The sequence below is a fragment of the Leptodactylus fuscus genome, chromosome 5 (genome assembly GCF_031893055.1).
Source record: "Leptodactylus fuscus isolate aLepFus1 chromosome 5, aLepFus1.hap2, whole genome shotgun sequence".
NCBI lineage: Eukaryota > Metazoa > Chordata > Amphibia > Anura > Leptodactylidae > Leptodactylus > Leptodactylus fuscus.
The window spans coordinates 53,898,677-53,920,267 of record NC_134269.1 but is presented as its reverse complement, the minus strand read 5'-3'; the positions used below and the strand labels follow the sequence as shown (position 1 = coordinate 53,920,267).

Below are 21,591 nucleotides of genomic sequence, written 5' to 3'. Positions count from 1 at the left end.
ACCCCTTCCGTAAGTTCTGTTTCACAAGCTGGCTCAAACTGGCCTACCGGTGAATTGGTGAATTACCTTCTGGGCCCCTGAATCAGGTGGGCCCCCAGCTTACTATGGCACAACACAGTGCACTCATTTTACGTCATACAGACATTTATCATAGGGCATCTTAACAAAGCAATGCATCATTTATATACTGCATACACAATGGGAGGCTGAGATGACATCAAGGTGCAGAGTCAGGCCAACCAGTATACTGGGCACCATCTTCTCAATCAGTCTGCAAGGGCCCCCAGTCACCAATCACCTTACTGCCACCTGAGCCCCATGGCTGCCGTGCTGACAGAGCTAAGAGGGCCCTAGTTCAAGGCAAGAGCAGCTAGTGACAGAGTCCCAAGACAGAAACAACCATAGTCGAGGACTAGACAGCAAGCTACTACTGAAATTTTTTTTACAGCATGTTCTATGGTGACATTTTAAGAATTTGTGAATGAGTGTCAGGTAATATTTTAATGTAGCTGAATAGGAGGCTGCTCCCAGAATGGGCTTTACTAATGGGCCTCAGGTAGCCCAGTCCGACACAGTTCACAAGGGTGTTTTTGGTCTGTGGACTATGGACAGACTGTATGTCAGCCATTTATTTCCTGGACCAAACGCTGAGCAAGAATCCAAGCTACTGTAATTGTGCTTTCATGACAGGACCGACATATGTTCTGTATTTTACACATAACTAAGCCTGTATGAAGCTCTCCTTAGGCTAGGACTAGTTAGACAGACACTTTAGTTGCGTGATCAAAGTGAAGGTCACATCAGATTGCAATATGGCATCTAAAGATAGTCAGTGTGGTCATGATATAATATGACTGTGATACGACAGTCACAAACAATCTAAGGCTATGGTCACACCTGCGTTGGGTTACTGGGCATTTCGTCTCCCATTTTAGTTGAAAAATGAGAGCATTTTTCGGGTGTAAACCTTTATAGACTATCGGGGTCTACTGGTTTCTTTGGGTAACCACTTTTTAAGTGGATTGGATTTCTTCTAGTCGGATCCCCAAGTGGACCCAAAGAACGGAAACCCCAATGCAGGTGTGAACCTAGCGTAAAGCTGTTGGATTTTTGCAAGTTGCCTGTGACTTTGGCAGTGTCGCATGCTGCTATAACTCAAATTTGACATGTCAGTGGTTTGGTCTCTAATTTTATTTTACTTCTATAATAGCCTCACAACTGTAAGTTACATACAAATTACACACTTTTTTTTTTTGTGATCAAAGTTTCCATGTAGGCTTAGGTGTAATCGGTTTTTATTGAGTTTTATAAAAAAAAAAGAAAAAAAAAAGGGGGTAAATGCACAGTATAGCATACAAGCAATGGTGCAAAGATCATTACAAGCATGTGTGCTAGTGGAAACGCAAGTCCAAAAACGGGCAAGGAAGGAGAAAACCGGGGTAAGAGAAAGATGGATGGGGTAGACAAAAAGACACCAAGGGGCACACAGATATCAAGGGGGGAAATGAGAGGACAGGGCAGAGGGGAGGGGAGGTTAGAGAACTCAGATGTCTCCCGAAACACTACCCATGGCTGCCAGAGGGCTGCTTAGAGGAGTTAGGAGAATCCTCCGCGACAAAGTCTTCCATGTAGGCTTAGACGTAGGCTGGGATTGCCATCTTCTGCTGCAAAATGCAAAGAATAGAAGTGCTGGTAGCTTGCCAGCGATACTTGCGACCAGTACTTGTGTATATGAAAGGTGACCAGCAAGATGTTGATTCATACCATATGTTGAATGACATCATGAGTATTCCTCTTATAAACATCTAATTCCTGAATTCTCCCATATGAGTGGCCAAATACATCGCCTGCAGTATTGGAATGGAGAGTGAAGTGAACCTGTTACCATGTGGAAATAGACACTGGAACGATCCTTACAGAAGACTAATTTAAATAGCTTCTGTATTTTCCTGATAAGAACAGCATCGGCAACTGCAGCTCACCTAGGTGCATCATCATGAACACTATTAGTAAGTTACTGATTTCACATTTCCTTTATAATTTGTGTAAATTTCAGCTTTTGAGGAAATCTACCTCCAAAGCTTGGCTTGCCCCCATTTTCCAGGAATGTGGAGATCCCCTAGTGTCCTGCAGTTTGCTCCCTGTATTTAGGCAACAGTTGTCATTTCCCAACTGGTAACAGAACCTGCAAGGTCTCAATAATGCTAAATAAGTTATTCAGTGTTATTTCCCGGTAAAATCACATCATATTTCATTAGGAAACGCTAGAAACCTGAGTATAATTTTATTGGCTCATAAAATTCTAGTAGTGTCTAGTTAATGTATGCTATACAACAATGTTTTACCATTGTATTTACCAATGTTTTACCATTGCTTTACCATTGCTTTGCTGTCAGCAAATTCTCTTACATTTAAATACACCATTCTGTTTGTGAATAAAGTGCAAAGGATGGGTTATATTATTGTCAAAATACCACCTGCCATAAGTTAATGGGAGTCTACCACCTCCCCAAGCATATTCACCTCCACTGTGTCACCACTATGTAACACTTTTGGAGTCTGATATACATTTTGAAGTCTGATATACATGAGACATACTTGCCTGTATGCAGGTAGTTGCTCTACATATAGCTACATATATAAATTTAACTTTTTAGGCCCCGTTCACACGGGCAGCGGGAGAGCGGATTTTGGCACTGAGAGTGACGCGGGGAGCCGCATCACTCTCGGGCCATATCCGCCTTCCACGACTGTCACGGCTTCCCCCCCTCTGGAGTAGGCTCAAATGAATTGGCCGACTCTGGAGGTTGGTGCCGCGGTTCAACGAGCCGCGGATTCCGCCTGAAGAGTGGGCAGCTTGCTTCTTTTTTCCGCTAGCAGCAACAAGCTGGTAGCGGAAAGTAGAATGCTAGCGGCTCCATAGACCACCATTGTGAGGGGGAGGATTATGACGTGGCTTCCGCACCGTAATCCGCCTCCTCTGTGCCCGTGTGAACTAGCTCTTAGGGGTTTGTCTATTTTAACTGGTTTATTAAAAGTTTTTATTTTTCATATCAATGCTGTGCTGTCATTTAGGATGGGTGCATGTTATAGCAGAGGGAGAATCCACTTCTACTGTATGATGTGTGGTGCAGCTAGGAGATGGTAGGGGTCTGATTGACAATAGAAGTGAGCTCCAGAGAGCAGAAGGCCCGTCCCCAGTGCATCAATGGCCTCAAAAGACTTCAAAGTAGTTTTGCTCCGAATCTACAAAAGTGACATACATAAACAAAGGTTTGTAGTTTATCACTGTAAAGTTCTTTGTAACATGTGGTGGTAGTTGAATATGCTTGGGGGTCAGTTCCCAGCTCATGGATGGTGCATCTTGCAAACTTTGGACATGCACTGGGTGGATTTAAAATGTATCTCCAGTTATAAATATCTTTGCATAACTGAATAGTACATATACATATAGTAAACTTTGTTTTATATCTTATTAAACAAAAATGTTTTCTTCTCCACTTTTTAGGAAGAGTTACTTTCTATATATTAGTCTATGAAGAGGGTGAGGGGGAATGAGATGCTGCTACAAGAAAAACTACTCAAATAATTGCTGCTACTACATTCTGCTACTCTTAAGGCCTTGATCACATCTGTGTTTGGTAGTCCGTTTGGGGAGTCTGCATGGGGACCCCCCAAATGGACTACCGAACGCACTGGCAAGCGATGAGTTTATGAAAGCACATGAACCCCATAGACTATAATGGGGTCTGTGTACTTTCCGCGCAGTATCCGCACAGAACATGCGGAGAGGAAAATACTTCATGATCTACTTTCCTGTCCGCATGACTCGTGCGGACACCGTCTGGAAAGCACATGGACCCCATTATAGTCTAAGGGATCCATGTGCTTTCACTGCTCACGACTTGCTAATGCGTAGTCTGTTCAGGGGGTCCCCATGCGGAGTCCCTGAACGGATTAGCTAACACAGATGTGAACCAGGCCTAAGCTCTTTTAACACTGCTAAGTTGCAGATAAGAGGCAAAGAATGATGCAATAAACGCATGAGTTGCACAAATGTAGGATTTGTCCATAAACCTTTCTAAACTGCCCTAGAAAAATAATAAGCTACAATCTCCCCAGCTCCACATTCTACACCACCTTGTATACAGCAGCATCTTATTCTCCTGTATTGCAAAAATCTCCAACCACCACTGAATGGGTATTGAAAGAAATAGAACAATGGCCCTTTATCCTTAGCATCTTCAGGTACAAGTCAGGGACATGTAGGAGAAAACAAACCGGATTATCCTCAAGCACTTGACCTCTGCAATATAGTGAAGAATATGACATAAGAGATGATGTAAGACATTAGAGGACATGATTTCCTGCCATGTGATATTCTTTGATGTGCTCATTGCCAGTTTCCTCTGAAGATCACATTTCATAATTTCTCAACTTTAGTCTACGTTTATGTTCCCCATAACTGCTGGAATAAAAAAGACTTCAGCAGAATAATGGTACAACATTTGGACGAATGCTTTTGGCAAGAAAAACACATCTTATCTGATATCTTAGAGATATGACCTTTGAAATAAAAATATGTCTATAAAACATATTTAATCCAATAAGGCTTGGGAATAGTAGCAGTGAAATTCTCCATATTCAATGTGCTGAGGCTTATAACTACTGTGTAAGTGTTGTCAACATGTGATTGAACAGCATGGGCGGCACATGGATCATCACCTGCATTAGCACCCCATTCAGGACAGGCTGAAATTCACAGCTTAATCACTAGGTGGCCACACATAGACAGATCCAGATCTGATCCACAGATAAGATAATCCTTTAATAGTCCCACCATGGGGACATTTGGTGTGTTACAGCAGAATGGATTATACACTAATATAGTACTATATTCAAGAAAGAACAGATAGCAGATAGAAAAGATGCTAGGAGTTTAGCAACTAAGAAGAAAAAGAAAGAATTCATTTAGTTCTCTGTGCGGAGTCTTCACTTAGCCTGATGTTGATTATACAGCCTGACCGCAATTGGGAGGAAGGACCTCCGATAGTGCTCCTTCTCACTCGTGGGGTGAAGCATTTGGTCACTTACAGTGCTGCCAAGTGCTATCACAGTCTCATACATGGGATGGGAGTTATTCTCCAGCATGGAGCTCACCCAGGACAGTATCCTTCTGTCACCCACCACCTGTACTGGGTCCAGGGGGCTTCCCAGGACAGAGCTGGCCTGTCTAATCAACCTGTCAAGTCTATTTCTGTCCCTGGCTGGTATACTGCTCCCCCAGCAGCAGGCCACTCGAATATGGGTAGACATAGGATAGATATCTTCTGACAGGGTATTAAAAAGTCATATTTTTCTGTTTTAAAAAGCCAGTCATCTCCTCTTCTATTCAACTAAGAAGCAATGCTTTGCTATGTAATTGATCTAAAGCTATATTTTTCTATAAACCAAAAGAATGTTTTCTATTTGATACTAAGCAGGAGTGATCGGTCTTGTACCAGGTCAGGAGTCTCCATTATTAAAAAAAAATATATATATAATATATATATACCCAATGTAAATAATCCAAATGAGAATGGATGTCAGCACAGCGTACATGGAAAATGAATCCTACTCTTTACTGGGGACAGGGATTTTAAAAATGCCAAGTTACATATACAAATGACTTCATGACACTCTTTTTGCACAATTTATTACTGCACACCATCCCGTAACAAACTTGCAATTGCTAAGGAGCCCCAGCCAAATATAGTGCTTCTTTTGTTGCATATGTAATGAGGATCCATAGGCCAATATCATCTACTAAAGAATGTATTTACTGAAATAGAATAAACACACTCTGAACTATAAAATACAACAGTATAGCCATTTTCTCACATCAAATGGCGGGCTGATCAATAGCTGTCTATCATAGGAACACAAAGGCTTCACCGGTCGATAAAAGTAAGGGAAATGGTCACTTTTTTATTTTAATTACTTTTGGTAATGAATCAGAATGATTCTGTTCTAGAAGGATAGAAGAGGCCTTTGTAAGAGCTCTTTAGTGCAATAAATTATTCAGTCTACATTGCAGATTCATTTTCCCAGAAAGGGTGCAAAACGCGTAATGCAATGGCCGCTGCAGATTGTGGAGGATTATCTTCACTTATAACGTGTTTATGGCCTGAACAGCATCACCTAACAGAGAAAAGGAGAATGGGGAGTGTGTGGAGGTGAACGTGACTGTTGTTTTCCATAAACCAGATCTGTCAAGATGTTTGTTCATCACCTGTCAGCAGCAGATGCCAGGTGTCAGTACTTTATAGGACAGGAGGAACAATACCTATAGGGCTTCGTTACCATGTATGAACAACCTATGTACAAGCCATGTTCTGTGTGCTAAAAAAGTAATCAGATCTTTAACCGCTTAATCAGATTCAAGGCTTAATCAGATTCTATTTGCAGGTAAAATCTGCTACGTGTGACTGCGCCTATAGAGAGCCAACACCATTTATAAGAGCCCTCTTAATAAATCCTCAGGGCTTTTTCACATTGCGTTTTTGGCCTCCCTTGCCGGGATACGTTGGTAACCAGTCAGAATCAGCTGTCAACTTATCCCTGCACGAAGAACTGGCCATTAAATAAAAAGGGGGGGCCTGCAGTTCTCCATGCAGGGATAAGTGGGTAGCTGATTGTGACTGGTTACCAACGTATCCCGGCAAGGGAGGCCAAAAACGCAATCTGAACACTCCTTTAAAGTGAAAGTCCCATCCCCAAACAGGCTGCTATGCTAGTAGCAGCCCCTACATCATTATTAATACAAAGCACACATACCTTTGGAGGTATTGTGTGCTTTGCAGGTCTCCAGCTAAAAACTTATATATTATTGCCCCAGTTCCCTCTCCGCAGTGCCGCACACATTGAAGCCAGGGGCAAGGATGGACCAGGGTCACTTTTTTTGCAAGAAGCCTCACATCCTAACTAGGTGAGGACTGGGAAATCCGACTGATGTACAGTTCAGATTCTCTGATCTGGATTGCCCCATGTGCATGGGCCTAAACACTGTCGGACTAGGGTGCCTAGGACCCGCTAGTAAGACTCACTTTACAGCTACCTGCTACTTAAAGCACATTTGCAAATTACTAAATTGTCAATATAATTTTTTTTCAGTACTTGCCTTTAATTGTTTCTGCTTTGGGGCCCTGGAGGTAGCCTACTGCCTGACTCTTGTCTTGAACTAAATCCCGCTTAGCTCTGTGAGCTGAAGATATGTGCCCACACAGCAGTAAACCTAAGGAAACTGCTAGATGAATGACTATAAGCGCCCCTTGCAGTGTCATTGAGAAGATGGGGTGCAGGGAGGAAGGATACTGGTTGGGCTGACCCTGCACCTAGATGTCATTGCAGCCCGCCAATGTGTACAGTATACACTGAGGAGCAAAAGGGTAACAATGTTTTGAACTTTTGATTTTCATGGTTCCACATCTCACCATTTACTACAGCTTCGAGACTACCTTCATTTTATAGACAATCATCTTGGCTATCTCATACATAAATTTGCTTGCAACTATTTAGCATATGATTAGTTATTTAGATTCTTTGAATTTTTATTATTTTGTTGGCATTTTGTAAATCCACCTTTGGCTTTCAACACTGCTTGAATCTGGGCATTCTCTCAATCATATTGAAGCATATCTCAAATGAAATCTGATCTCAGGTCTCTTCTACACATTCCAAATGTTGGTGCATACTTGTTGACTTTGGTATGAATACAGCTTTTTATTCAACATTACCCACAAGTGTCTTATTGGGTTGAGGTCTGGGGACTGTGGAGGCCAATCCAGCACCAATACTTTCATTTAACCGTTTCTTCGCTAATCTCGACATATTAATCGGGCCATTGTCCTGCTGAAACACGGTCATCCATTTTATATCCGTAGGACCTGAGTGTACAAAGTAACTCTTTTGTAGGATAATCACATATAGCTCAGCGTTGAGACCACAATCGATCCTGGTCAAGTATCCAATGCCTTTGGCTGTGGAACAACTTCATATCATCAGGCTTCCTCCAACAAATATGACAGTCCCTTCAATTTCTTGATCCATTAGCCCTTTTCCCTTGTTTCTTCCAGACCAATTTGCACCCATCAGAGCCCAACCTACTGACTTTCGTCTCATCACTCCAATCTTCTACGGTTCACTTTTCATACCTTTTTTAAATTTTTTTTTTACAAACTTGAGCCAACGCTTCTTGTGACGATATTGACGGTGAGGCTTCACCTTTTTTAGGGCCACTATTTTAGACTTGTGTAATGTGCATCGCACAGTGCTTGCATGGAAGTCTGTGATCTCACTATGACGACACATCCCTACTGCCGTGTTTGTCGCACAAGAACTGATAGACCTTGTGATGAGCCTTCTTGTTGACTCCAATATTTTGAATGGACATACATCTCTTTGCTTTTGAATGGATGGACGAACTTAATTTCATATTCTTTCAAGTGTCACAGATATCTAAATCTCACATGGTGCAGTTTGGCAATTTTTTTGGCTGAGAAACCGCTATCAGTGAGCTGGATGATGCAGTTTCTCTTTTCTTGGGAAATCTTCTTCATGGGTGATCCTTGATTTGAACAGGTAACCTTTGACTCAACCTAATAATGCACTGAGCTATTAGGCAATGTGAGAACACAATGTGATTTTTTACCACCATCAGGAGCAAAACCGTAACAATGCATTTACGTGGCAAGAATCTGCATAACTAATCATATGCTAAATAGTTGCAAGTCAAATTTATTTATGAAATCGCCAAGATGACTATAAAGTGATGGTAGTTTCATGTTCGAAGCTGTAGTAGATGGTGAGATATGGAGCCTGAAAGTCAAAAGTTTAAAATAATATTACACATTCGTTCCTCAGTGTATAAAAAAAATAAACTGGGTAGTCTGGTAAATAATCTACCTAGTATATTGCACCAGTGCATAGTGTGTATGTATATGTGTGTATATACATATATATGCTGCAATGAGTATACTGTGCCATAGCAGGGTGATCTGGGGGCCTAATAAGCTCGGGGGATTCACCTGTTCATTTCAGGGCCAGTCCAAGCCTAAACCCAAAAACACCATGCACATCTACCTATCAAGTCAGGATTTCTAGAGGAAAATATCTGCATGCATAGAGTGCAACAGTGTCTGTATACCAGTTGAGGCTGTATGGCGCTATATTATGGAGTCAAACAGGCCTTTACTGCTATATAAGCTCCATGCCAGTGGGCAAAGGCTCTATGCTGAACTGTAGGTGGTCATCAGGGGTGAACCATGGCTTTCTGCCGCCTGAAGCGGACGTCAGAAAGCCCCCCCCCCCCCCGGAGGAGGGTGCGGAGCGGAGGGGGCGGGGCCGAACAGAGCGAGCGTCTTTAGCAGGCAGAGAGCAGGCAGGGAGAGGACCTGCTTTCTGCCTGAGTGTCACCGCTCAGGACAGCTTGTCCTGGACTGGCTTAGGTCAGCAAAAATGCCACCCTCACCGGGCCCCTGGCATAGCGCCGCCTGAAGCGGTCGCTTCAGGTCGCCTCATGGGAGGTGCGGCACTGGTGGTCATTATAAGCTACAGCAAAAAGAAATAAATCTACTCGAGAATCATTCAATGAAGCAACTGCCAAGGATAGAGGATACTTTAATAGTGGCTTGACTGACAGGAAATCCTGACTTGACAGCCAGATGTACATGGCCTGTGTGCTGGTTTCTTTGGAAAAACACTCGTTTTTGTGCTAGTTTTTCATTGTCTTTTGAGCTAAAGCCAAAAATGGGAAATATAGAGCAATGACATATTTTGTTTCTTCTTGATTTATTTTTTGGCTTTGGTTCAAAGAACTTAATCAAAAATGGCAGTGACATTTTTCCAAAGAATGCCATGTTTGAGCATAACCTAATATCTGTATCAATGCAACAGAGATGTCTATCCGGCCAATAGAAAACAATATACTCAACGCGTGTACTTGTGGACCAGGAAAAATATCCTTAAAAGGGTTTTGTCTTTATAGACACTTATACCTTATCATATGGGTGGGGGATAAGTGTCAGACTGCTGGAACCCCTTTGCGATCAGCAGAATAGGGGCCCAAAAGTCCAATTGAATCCTCCATATGAATGGTGCACTAGTGCGTTTGCCTGACCGATACACTGATCACTTCTATGGAGCTTCCAGGACTGCAATCTCGAGAAGCCTCATACACTGTCTAACAATAAGTATTTGGACACCCATGCAAATGAAGATATCTGGTGGTGTGATGTACGTCGCGCCTTCCGCCCCTAAATAGGAAACCGCATTGGCATTAATTGCATGCAGGATGCCACGAAGTGCAGAGTTGTCTGATTTCGAGAAAGGGGTAATTGTGGGGTACCACAGAAATGGTCGATCCTTAAGGGACATATGCAAAGAAGAAAAAAATTGTCTCAGCCCGTATTACAAAAATGATAAATGTCTCTTACTGTTAATGCAGGAGTAGTAGGTGCTTGTAGTCATCCGGATGCCCGGGACTTGTGAATTGGGTCCAACTTGTGAATAGGACTTTTTTAAAACTTTCAAATATAGCTTTTTTATACATGATATAGAGAAATGATATAGAGAAAACTGGATTGATAGTCTCTTTAACATGAACTATCCTAATATTAATAGATTTATAATATAATATATAAAAACTCCAAAGAAAACAAGATGTTTTTTGCAATAATATATATTTGTCATTGATTGTATCCACATACTTACCTTAACATTGACTATGTATAACTTTTGTTTTTGTTTCTACATTATGCTAAGTTGCTGGTGTATATTTGCCTTGGTTGTATAGCTCTATCACCTGTTGTATAATCTTGTCTTGATATAAACTTCCGTCCAAGTGCAGACGGGAGGGGTCCTGTTTTTAACTTTACCTTTTAATGTATATATATATATATATATATATGATAAGCACATACTTGCAGACTAAGCCATGACTAAGGGGTCATATCCCCGAAACGCGTAGGCTTATTCGTCCTTCTGTCCCGTCTGCACAAGGACATATCCATCGACTGCTTTTCCAAGAACAATATATCTATATTTTTAACTTGGAGCATGTCTCCACAATAAAATTTGGAATTTTTTTTAAAAAAAACGTATCATCCGGCATGCTGAGACTACTTCAATTTGTTCCTTAAGGGACATAGCCTTTGTGATTACGAAATGGAAGGTGAATGGTGATTGTTGGAATGTGCCCTGAGTCGGCAGACCTCCGAAACTGGGAGACAGACCGACGAGTGCTGGCCAGAGAAACCACACCCAACTGATGGCTGACATACACCAGGAGTTTCACCAGGCATCTGGGAGTATTGTGTCGATCAGTGGCGTAACTAGGAATGGTGGGGCCCCGTGGCGAACTTTTGACATGGGGGGGCCCCCTCCCCCCCGACACCGAAGATCTCGACCGAGCCCCTCCTACACATTCCTGCGCACTCTAATATGCCCGATAGTGGCCCCTGCACACAGTATTATGTTCCTTAGAGGCCCCTGCACACAGTATTATGTTCCTTAGAGGCCCTTGCACACACTATTATGTCCCTCAGTGGCCCCTACAGGACTAAATACTGTCACGTCACCCGCTGACCGCTATACCAGGACAATTGTGGATAAAAAGTCTGGTCATGTGCATTACAATTTAGTAACTCCATGTGCCTCATATTAATAGCAGTTAACCCCATCATGTCCCTCCCATTAACCCTTGTGTACCTCACATAAGAGTTACTGATATGTGAGAGACATGGAGGTAATAATAAAGTATCTTCATTATTATTACCCCCATATGTCTCACATATGAGTGACTCTAAGTATTCCACCAACAGGGGCCCCTGCAAGTGCTGGGGCCCTGGGCAATAGCCAAGTTTGCCCCCCCCCTAACGCCAGCCCTGCTTACCTCTCCTGAGCCTACGATCATTATACTCGGGGGTCCCAAAAGAAGTATAATGATAGCAGTGGTAGCGGCTGTCACCGGGCCCCTAATGTCCCAGGCCCTGTGGCAGCTGCTACCACGGTAGTTACGCCACTGGTGTCAATCAATACCATTTGTAAGGAAGCATCTGCTGGGTTCTACCAACTATTGAATAGGAACAAACGTTGTTTTACTATTCTACCACAGGTGTCCAAATATTATTTATATATATATATATATATATATATATATATATATATATATATATATATAATACAGTATATAGCACCATTAATTCCATGGTGCTTTACATTTGGGGGTTACATACAGTACACAGAATATACAGGTAATACTAACAGTGACCGACTGGCACGGTGGGGTAGGGGGCCCTGCCCGCGAGGGCTTACAATCTATGGGGGAAGGGGGTAGAGACAGAAGGAGAGGGGGAGACTGTACAGATGGCAGTGCGGTGATTGTGTTATGGGAGGTTGTAGGCCTTCCTGTATAGGTGAGTCTTCAGGGTATTCTTGAAGCCTGTGATTGTGGGGGTCAGTCTTATGTGTCTTGGTAAGGAGTTCCAGAGTATGGGGGATGCACAGGAGAAATCTTGGAGGCGGTTGTGTGAGGAGCGGATTAGAGAAGAGCGGAGTAGGAGGTTGTTGGAGGATCTGAGGTTACGTGTGGGCAGGTAGTGGGAGATTAGTTCAGAGATATATGGAGGGGCCAGGTTGTCGATCACTTTGAATGTTAACGTTAGTAGCTTGAACTCAATTAGCTGGGCTATGGGTAGCCAGTGGAGGGACTGGCAGAGGGGAGCAGTCGATGAAGATCGGGGGGTGAGGTTAATTAAGCGAGCAGCGCAGTTTAAGGTGGACTGGAGGGGGGCGAGGGTGTTTACTGGGAGTCCATGGAGAAGGGTGTTGCAGTAATCTCAGCGGGAGATTATGAGGGCCTGGATGAGCATCTTAGTGGTTTAAGGGGTGAGGAAGGAGCGGATTCGATGGATGTTCTTGAGCTGGAAGCAGCAGGAGGTGTTGAGGGTTTGAACGTGTGACTTTAAGGATAGGTCGGAGTTCAGGGTAACTCCAAGACATCGTGCCTGTGGGACTGGGAAAAGTGGGGTTCCGTTAACTTTGATAGGTGGAGGGGCCATACGGGGTGGGGTGAAAATGATGAACTTCGTTTTCTCCATGTTTAGTTTGAGAAAGCGGGAGGAGAGGAAGGAGGCTACGGCCGCTAAGCAATCTGGAACTCTGGCCAGCAGGGAGGTAATGTCTGGTCCAGAGATTATATTTGGGTGTCATCGGTATAGCAGTGATATTGAAAACCATGAGATTCTATGAGTTGGCTCAGGCCAAGAGTGTAGATGGAGAACAGGAGGGGTCCTAGGACGGAGCCTTAGGGGACACCTACAGAGAGAGGGCGTGGTGAGGAGGTGGTGTGCGAGTGGGAGACGCTGAATGTGCGGTCGGTGAGGTATGAGGAGATCCAGGAATGGGCCAGGTCTGAGATGCCAAGGGATGAGAGAATTTCTAACAGGATAGAGTGGTCGACTGTGTCAAAGGCGGAGGAGGAGGACAGAGTAATGGCGCTTGGCTTTGGCGGTTAGCAGGTCATTGGTGACTTTTGTTAGGGCAGTTTCAGTGGAGTGCCGGGGTCTGAAGTCTGACTGAAGTCTGTCAAAGAGCAGGTTGGACAAGAGATAGGAGGAGAGTTCGGAGTGGATGTGTTGCTCAAGCAGTTTTGAGGCAAACAGGAGCAGTGACATACTTATTGGTAGACAGTGTAGAAGTCAGAGGAGTGTAGGTTAGATAAGCATACTGGCACTTCATTCACATGGAGGATGTTGGAAGAATTTCATTCCAGCAGTTAGACCCTCAGTGATTTGGCATGAGACCTACCCCATATCCTGTGTAATCAAAGTTTATTAAAGTTTTTTCAATAACAATGAGGGGGAAAAAAATAAGGAACACAATATAAACAAACAGAAGGCACGCAGGCCTTGCCGATAGACAAGAGGTCAGGGGAGGACCCACACAGCATTGTAGGGCATGATACAATGACAAAAGTACAAGGGCCTAGGTATCTATGGCCTCATGATCATAAAACCAATAACTTCAGATAGGCATAAGAAACAGACAAGAAAAACAAACAGGGGGACAAAGACCAAAAAGACGCATAAAGGAGAGGAGAAGGGGAAGGGAAAATGTCAGAGAAAGCGGAAAGCAACCAGCAACTTCCAAGGACAAAAAAAAATCCAAAAAACGGGAAAGTACCTCTAGTTTAGAAGAAGAAAGTGGAAAATTCGGATGATTCCTGAAACACCACCCAGGGCCACCAGAGAGCGTCGAATTTGGAGGAATCTAGGGAATCCTCCAGAATCAGGGCCTGCACTCTTCTTATGAGGAGAAGCTCCTATAAAAATGTAACCAGGGAGGGCGTAGTAGTGCTCCGCCAATGCCTGGGAATGACGGCTCTGGCGGCCGTGAGGAAGTGTTGCAGGAGGTCCTTCTTCACCACTGAGATCCTGCCAGGAATAACTGAAAGAAGTGCCAGTTGGGTGTTGCTGTGTTGGTGCGGCCACACACCTTGGTATACAGGGCGAACACAGTGTCCCAGAAAGGCCTAAGGGCGTCACATTGACAACAAACCTTTCTCGGAGCCCAGTGCCAACACCGGTCAGTCACAGCAGGATAAATCCTGTGGAGAAGGTCAGGACACTGGTGGCACCAAGACAGAATCTTAAAGTTCTTTTCTTGCGCACTGCAGGGTAATGGTAGCTTATATGTAAACAGGAAAGATTATCCGAATCGGCAGGGGAAAGTCCGCATGGCGGTCTGACTCCCAGGAGCCTGTATACAAGGGGTGCCCAGGAGTGGCATCTCGAAGGAGAATACTCTAAATAGTCGAGAGTGCACGCAGGGAGGGATCAATGTGGGAGAGGGCCGACTCCAAACTGAGTTGGCCATACTCCAGAGGGGATGTATTTATAATGACAAAACACCTTTTATTCCCTTGATGCACCCTAAATAAAGTAGAATTTAAGAGCTACATGTGAGATCACACTCTAGCATAAAAAGGCTCTATGGAGAGCTAAACCCCCTTGGCACTGCTCAGAGATTTCTGTTGCAGAACATCTGATGCAATTTTCTAATCATAGGGTCATTAGGATGTTGTGTCAGGTTTTCAGTAACAGCATCCTGCACATTGACAAAGAGTCTAATTGTACCCATACACCTTAGATACCAGTATGTGGTCAACAGCTATGCCTCCAAATCCAGCATACATGTGCAAACTTGGCCCATCATGTATGTGTTCTCATTTGTCAAAGCATCATAAACCACCATGCTTCTCTGTACAGTTTCTCTTATGAGAACAAAGGATCAGGCATGTTGAAATCAAATATATGCCCTATCTTTCTGCATCTAAAATGTATAGTTGGTGGAGGTAACTGAAATGTATATGGTCTCCTGTAGTGTCATAGAACACTTTTATTATGGAAGCATTGTATACCTGAAGTCGCAGACTTGTGACTTTTCACATATCCATGGCATAGTAGAAGTCAAATTCGAATGGAACCCATCAGATGTATAGATAATTCTTTACAGAATGGTGCATCAATAACTTCATTGCTGATTCGCTTCTTAAAATGGCAACATTTTAACAAATTCCAGAACTTATTTCTCTGTACATGGCATGTAACATACTAACTGAATGTGAATTAGAGATATAACAGATGACATTGTATAATTAAGATATGTCTATGATGAGAAATGCTTAGGTTAATTCTGAGTCACTAACATCAGCAGTAAAATAACAGGCCACTGCATGCTGTGCATTTCTAACACGGTCATGAGCAGTTCCCATTTGCTGTGACGGGACAAGGGGCGGGAGAATTGGAGTCTTGCCATTAACAGGCCTAAACTACTTATCCAGCATACATTAGTTGCCAAAGCTGTTCTTGTCAGAGATTATGGTCACTTTTAGACACAAGATGCAACACTGATACAAGTAATTGTGTTGCAGAGACAAGGGATACTACAGTATTATAGAGAATTCCTCTATAAAATCAAAGAAGTGAATTATAAATGTGTCCATGAGATGTCCTTTTGTATCAAACTTTATATTTGTTTCTGGGAAAGATGGATGACAACCAGTATAACAGAAATTGCAATTTCTCTTTACACTGCTATCCAGCTTCCTGTGACTGCTTCACCAGGCAAATTTACCATTTAGGAGATAGATAATACTAAGGCTGGGTTCACACTGCCGACTCCACGGCAAAATCAACCTATAATCGGCATAGGAGGACTGCAAGGGATACTTTTCTCTCCTCCGGTTTCAGCATAAACCGCCGGTGGACCTCATTATAGTCTATGGGTTTCTACGGGTAAACCACTTTTTAAGCAGACAGGGACTCTGTCTTTTTAGGTCCCCATGCAGACCCGAACGACAGAAACCCGAACGCTAGGTTAGAGCCAACACTTGTGTTGTCAGCAAGCCTTCCTATAAATATATACAGTATATGTATTATAGTATTAGTCTTTTTATATTGGGAACAAACACTTTATGGGCCCCCTAAGGGTCCCGGGCTTGGGTATGACTGAATCCTCAGAACCCTGGTTTTCACCCTTTGCAATGTATAGGGTGATAGCCACAGCAAAATATACAAACAAGTCATCATGATACACAGGTAAAAGTCTGAAAATTGAGAAATAAGAATGTGTTATTACGAGTAACATTGTAATATTTTTTATGTATTTTACTTTTAGTAGTTTATTATGAGTAGCATAGTAGTATTTTATGTATTTGACTTCTGTGTAATATCGTACTATGTTATCTATGTATTTTACTTTTAGTAGTTTAGTATGAGTGATACTATATTTTATTTATGTACTTTTGTAGGTTATGAGTGATATAATGAAGCCGGCTAATAGGAGTAATATAGAGACTGTATTTCACTTTTTGTATATAACATTTACATTCTCTATATAAAAACATATGGCCCTCATCATTACACTGCCCTTGTGCTCACATGAGCATTACGGTGGATTTCATAGGATTCCAGTATTCATTTACTGAGTGTGGTTGAAAACTAGGAAAGTTTTACTCGAGATCACATATAATTACACCTAAACAATCCATGGCAAGCATTCAGGAGGGCTGGATTACCGATACAGAAATCATAATTTCCTGTCATCTCCAACCACTGTCATTTTCTCCACTACAGACCTGGTAGTTACGCTACTCACTTCATTTCAACATACATCACTGGGTGTGATAGGTCTGTGTAATGGACCATAGCAGGCTACAGCTTTAAAGTCAATAGAATTGGGGTGAACTTGGACAGAAGATGTCTGAAAAATAAAACTGGGAATAGATAGCTGTCAGCTTGGTCATCAGCTATCTTCTTCCCTAATGCTTTTCCCTGTTCCTGCACCATATTCACCAGAAGGAGGGTGCTGTTCTCCTTGCCAGTTAATATGGCACATACTTTACCAGGACATAGTTATCAATACAACTATTATTTTAGGCCAATTGTATTGAAACGGATGACATTTAGGTTAATGACTATATTTACCAAGTCCCCCTACATATAAAGTGCTGAAAGAGGAAACATGGCTTGATGTGTAACTAAAATGGGCTGAAAAATGGCTTTGAGTAGTTGTGACCCATTTATCATAGGGTTACAACTGGAATTAATGAATATTCCACCATGTGTATTCTAACTGGCATTCTCTAGAGAGGTCTTTCCCTAGTGTGTCTGTAAGAGACATTTGTAAGTCACTTTCCCCAGGATAGCACTGAAATGATTTGGTTTGAGCACTATGTAGTTATTTTCCACTGCAGAAAGTACCCACTTCAAGTAGCTGGTTATCACCATATCTGCGCAGTATTTAGACACATGACCTTCTAATACCACTTTGTTTCATTCTATTCAGTGTTAAAATATAACTTTTTGTTTGCTCCTGTCTTAAGATCAATGGAAATCAAACAAAAATGTGTACCAGTAATGTCACAGAGTAGGAGAGCCTACTAATATAAATTCCATGATATACATCCAAGTGCTATATATGTTAACACTGCGAATTGAATAAACTGATGCTATGTTCACACTAGCGTTCGAGTTTCTGTACGAGACAACGTCCTACATTGCGCTTAAAATTGGCGGATAGGAAAGTCCTGTAAGGTGTTTGGTGGAAATCGGGCAGACCCCATTATAATCTATTTCTGCATGTAACTGTTTTTTTTAAGCGAATAGGGTTTCTGTCTTTTGGGTCCCCAAGCGGACTGGAGGCCCGAACACTAGTGTGAACCTTGCATTATTCATTCCTTATTGTAAATTGTGCTAGCTAGCTGTGGATAGGCCACTACCTGGGAATTAGTTCCTTCAGTACTTATTAAAAAAGTACCAAGTACTTTGCGGTACTTTTTTGCAGCTGAACATGATAAGCGTGGTCCAATGCAAGCTGAGGTGATCCGATATGACGACAGTGGTCCGATACAAGATGAGGTGATCTGGTACCTTGCAGTGGAAAGTGGGCTATGAAGTGCAGACCTAGCAATAGCAAGAAAAAACATGGGTGTGCCCTGAAACTAGTGAATGTACAGATGTAGGGGTGTAGTGGTAGCAGTCTCTAATGGGACCTGGACCCTAATGGGGACCCCAAAGATTTCTCTGCCCCATAAAATATATAACTAAATGGCCAAGGTAGTTAGGGGCCCCATTACAGACTGTGCACAGGGGCCCAGGGGCTTCTAGTACACATGCAGAGACTGGCAGAAGAGGTCAGCAACCTGAGGATCCCTGTCTGCTGGGATACTACAACTCTCATCGTGCTAGATCCACAGGTTGCTGACTTCATATACAAGGATTACTGAAGTATAGGAGTCTGGTAAGCAGAATGTGCCAGCTCAGCCCTTGCCTCCACATCCTCTGTGACCACAGCTAGGACCGGGCCTCTTATAAAGCTGGAGAAGTACAAAAAAAAAAAAAAAAAAAAAGCAGAGAAGTGAAGAGGGGGAAAGGGAGAGAGAGAGAGAACACATCCCAGCGGCAGCAGCAGAATGAATCACTTCCCCTCCGAGCAGCAGCAGCAGCGCAGTGTGCCAGTCACAGGACTCGTCTTGTAGCTGCAGGCAGCCTCCTCCGTGCTAACCCTGTGCCGCCGCCTCTCTCCCCTCCAGGATGGCGCTGCAGACCCTGAGTGACTGGTTCTGGTGGGAGAGGATCTGGCTGCCCTGTAACTACACCTGGGATGACTTCCAGAACAGCGAGGGAACCGGCGCGGCGTCCACGTCCCAGCTCCTCATCACCCTCCCCCTGGCCCTGCTCTTCATGCTGCTCAGAAATGGCTTCGAGAGGTAAGACGGCAGCCCTGCACCCTATACACACACACACACACACACAACAGCCTGTGACTACACACTACAGTCACACAACAGCCTGTGCCTACACACTGCAGTCACACAACAGCCTGTGCCTACACACTGCAGTCACACAACAGCCTGTGCCTACACACTGCGGTCACACAACAGCCTGTGCCTACACACTACGGTCACACAACAGCCTGTGCCTACACACTACAGTCACACAACAGCCTGTGCCTACACACTGCAGTCACACAACAGCCTGTGCCTACACACTACAGTCACACAACAGCCTGTGCCTACACACGGCAGTCACACAACAGCCTGTGCCTACACACTGCAGTCACACAACAGCCTGTGCCTACACACTGCAGTCACACAACAGCCTGTGCCTACACACTGCAGTCACACAACAGCCTGTGCCTACACACTACAGTCACACAACAGCCTGTGCCTACACACTGCGGTCACACAACAGCCTGTGCCTACACACTGCGGTCACACAACAGCCTGTGCCTACACACTACAGTCACACAACAGCCTGTGCCTACACACTACAGTCACACAACAGCCTGTGCCTACACACTGCGGTCACACAACAGCCTGTGCCTACACACTGCGGTCACACAACAGCCTGTGCCTACACACTGCGGTCACACAACAGCCTGTGACTACACACTACAGTCACACAACAGCCTGTGACTACACACTGCAGTCACACAACAGCCTGTGACTACACACTGCAGTCACACAACAGCCTGTGACTACACACTGCAGTCACACAACAGCCTGTGACTACACACTACAGTCACACAACAGCCTGTCTGCACACTATACATCAACAACCACCTGTGGGCACATATTATAGACACACAACATGGGTGTGCACACACGGCAGACACAACATCCTGTATCTACAACCTATAGACACAGCCTGTGCACACACTATACACCAACAACAACCTGTGGCCACACAATATGGGTGTGCACACATGTAGACACATATTATACTTACTACACACACACAACATCCTGTGTGTACAAAGTATAGACCCACAACCGCCTGTGCACATACTATAGACACGTGCTGTACTCCATAGACATACAACATGTGTGCAGACACTACACACATTAGTGCACTGAGGCCGTTGCTCATAGCAACCTGTCAAATTCCAGCTATCATTTTTTGGAAACTGAAAGCAGCAGTATCATTGGTTGCTGAGGGTCGGGGCTCCCCCTTCGCCCACTACTTTGTTACATCCCCCTCTACACTATACGCACATTTCTGCCTCGTGTGTCTTCGCCGGTTTGTAGTTTGTATGCCGGGTTACGCCATTTAGAGGGGATAATCTGCTTGTAGCCATCCGCCTGGTTTCATAAATCCATTGCATTTTTTCCACAACGTGGTTTCCAGACCACAGACACCAAAAATAAAATTTTGTTTTCCATTGAAAATAATGGGACTGTTATGTGGGTATTTATTTATTTTTTTTTTTTTATTCACATTCTGCCATGGAAAACGCACCAAATCTGCAGCGCCATGTGAACGTAACCATACCGTACAAATCACTCTACGCTTTTACACACACACCTATACAGTATACAGTATTGATATTACACACTGCACATTTTCTATATACAATAATTATACTATATACACAGTACATTGTGCATGTTTTCTATATATAGTAATTATGTATTTTTTTGTTATTTATTTTGCTTACTTATTGCCAACACTGTGCCAAGTAGGGCTCACAATCTAAATTCCCTATTGGTATGCCTTTGGAGTGTGGTAAGAAAAAGGAGTCCTCGGAGGAGACCCACACAAACATGGGGAGAACATACAAACCCAACTGCAGTCCAACACATTGTGCATGTTTTCTATATACAGTAATTATACTGTATACACTACAGTCCAACACAGTGTGCATGTTTTCTATATACAGTATGTATAGTGTATACACACTCGTATACTACAGTTAAACACTGTGCGTACCCATATATGTACTGCAGACACTCGACACTATAAAGTACAATACACATTACATAATAATTTGTACACACTACAGACACATCACTCATAGACTTACTGTATACACTTCAAAGACTCAAAATCCTGGTACACTATAGTTCCTGCAAGTACACTGATATATATATATATATATATATATATATATATATATATATATATATATATATATCCATGGGTACGAAGCATGCTGTCGCCCTATGTTGGGAGTAGTAGTCTCCTGCAGCTGTGTATTATATCCTGTTGT

The 21,591-nt window shown here is 43.2% G+C and overlaps 1 protein-coding gene across 1 annotated transcript in view; it reads left to right on the top strand.

Annotated features, from left to right (window-relative positions):
• Nucleotides 1-21,591, top strand: part of CERS3 (ceramide synthase 3) — a 103,956-nt gene that overhangs the window by 33,181 nt on the left and 49,184 nt on the right. Inside the window, exon 3 of the mRNA XM_075273211.1 lies at nucleotides 19,133-19,309. Within this exon, the coding sequence (XP_075129312.1) occupies nucleotides 19,134-19,309 (176 nt within the window). The 5' untranslated portion in view covers nucleotide 19,133. The remainder of the gene's footprint in view (nucleotides 1-19,132; nucleotides 19,310-21,591) is intronic.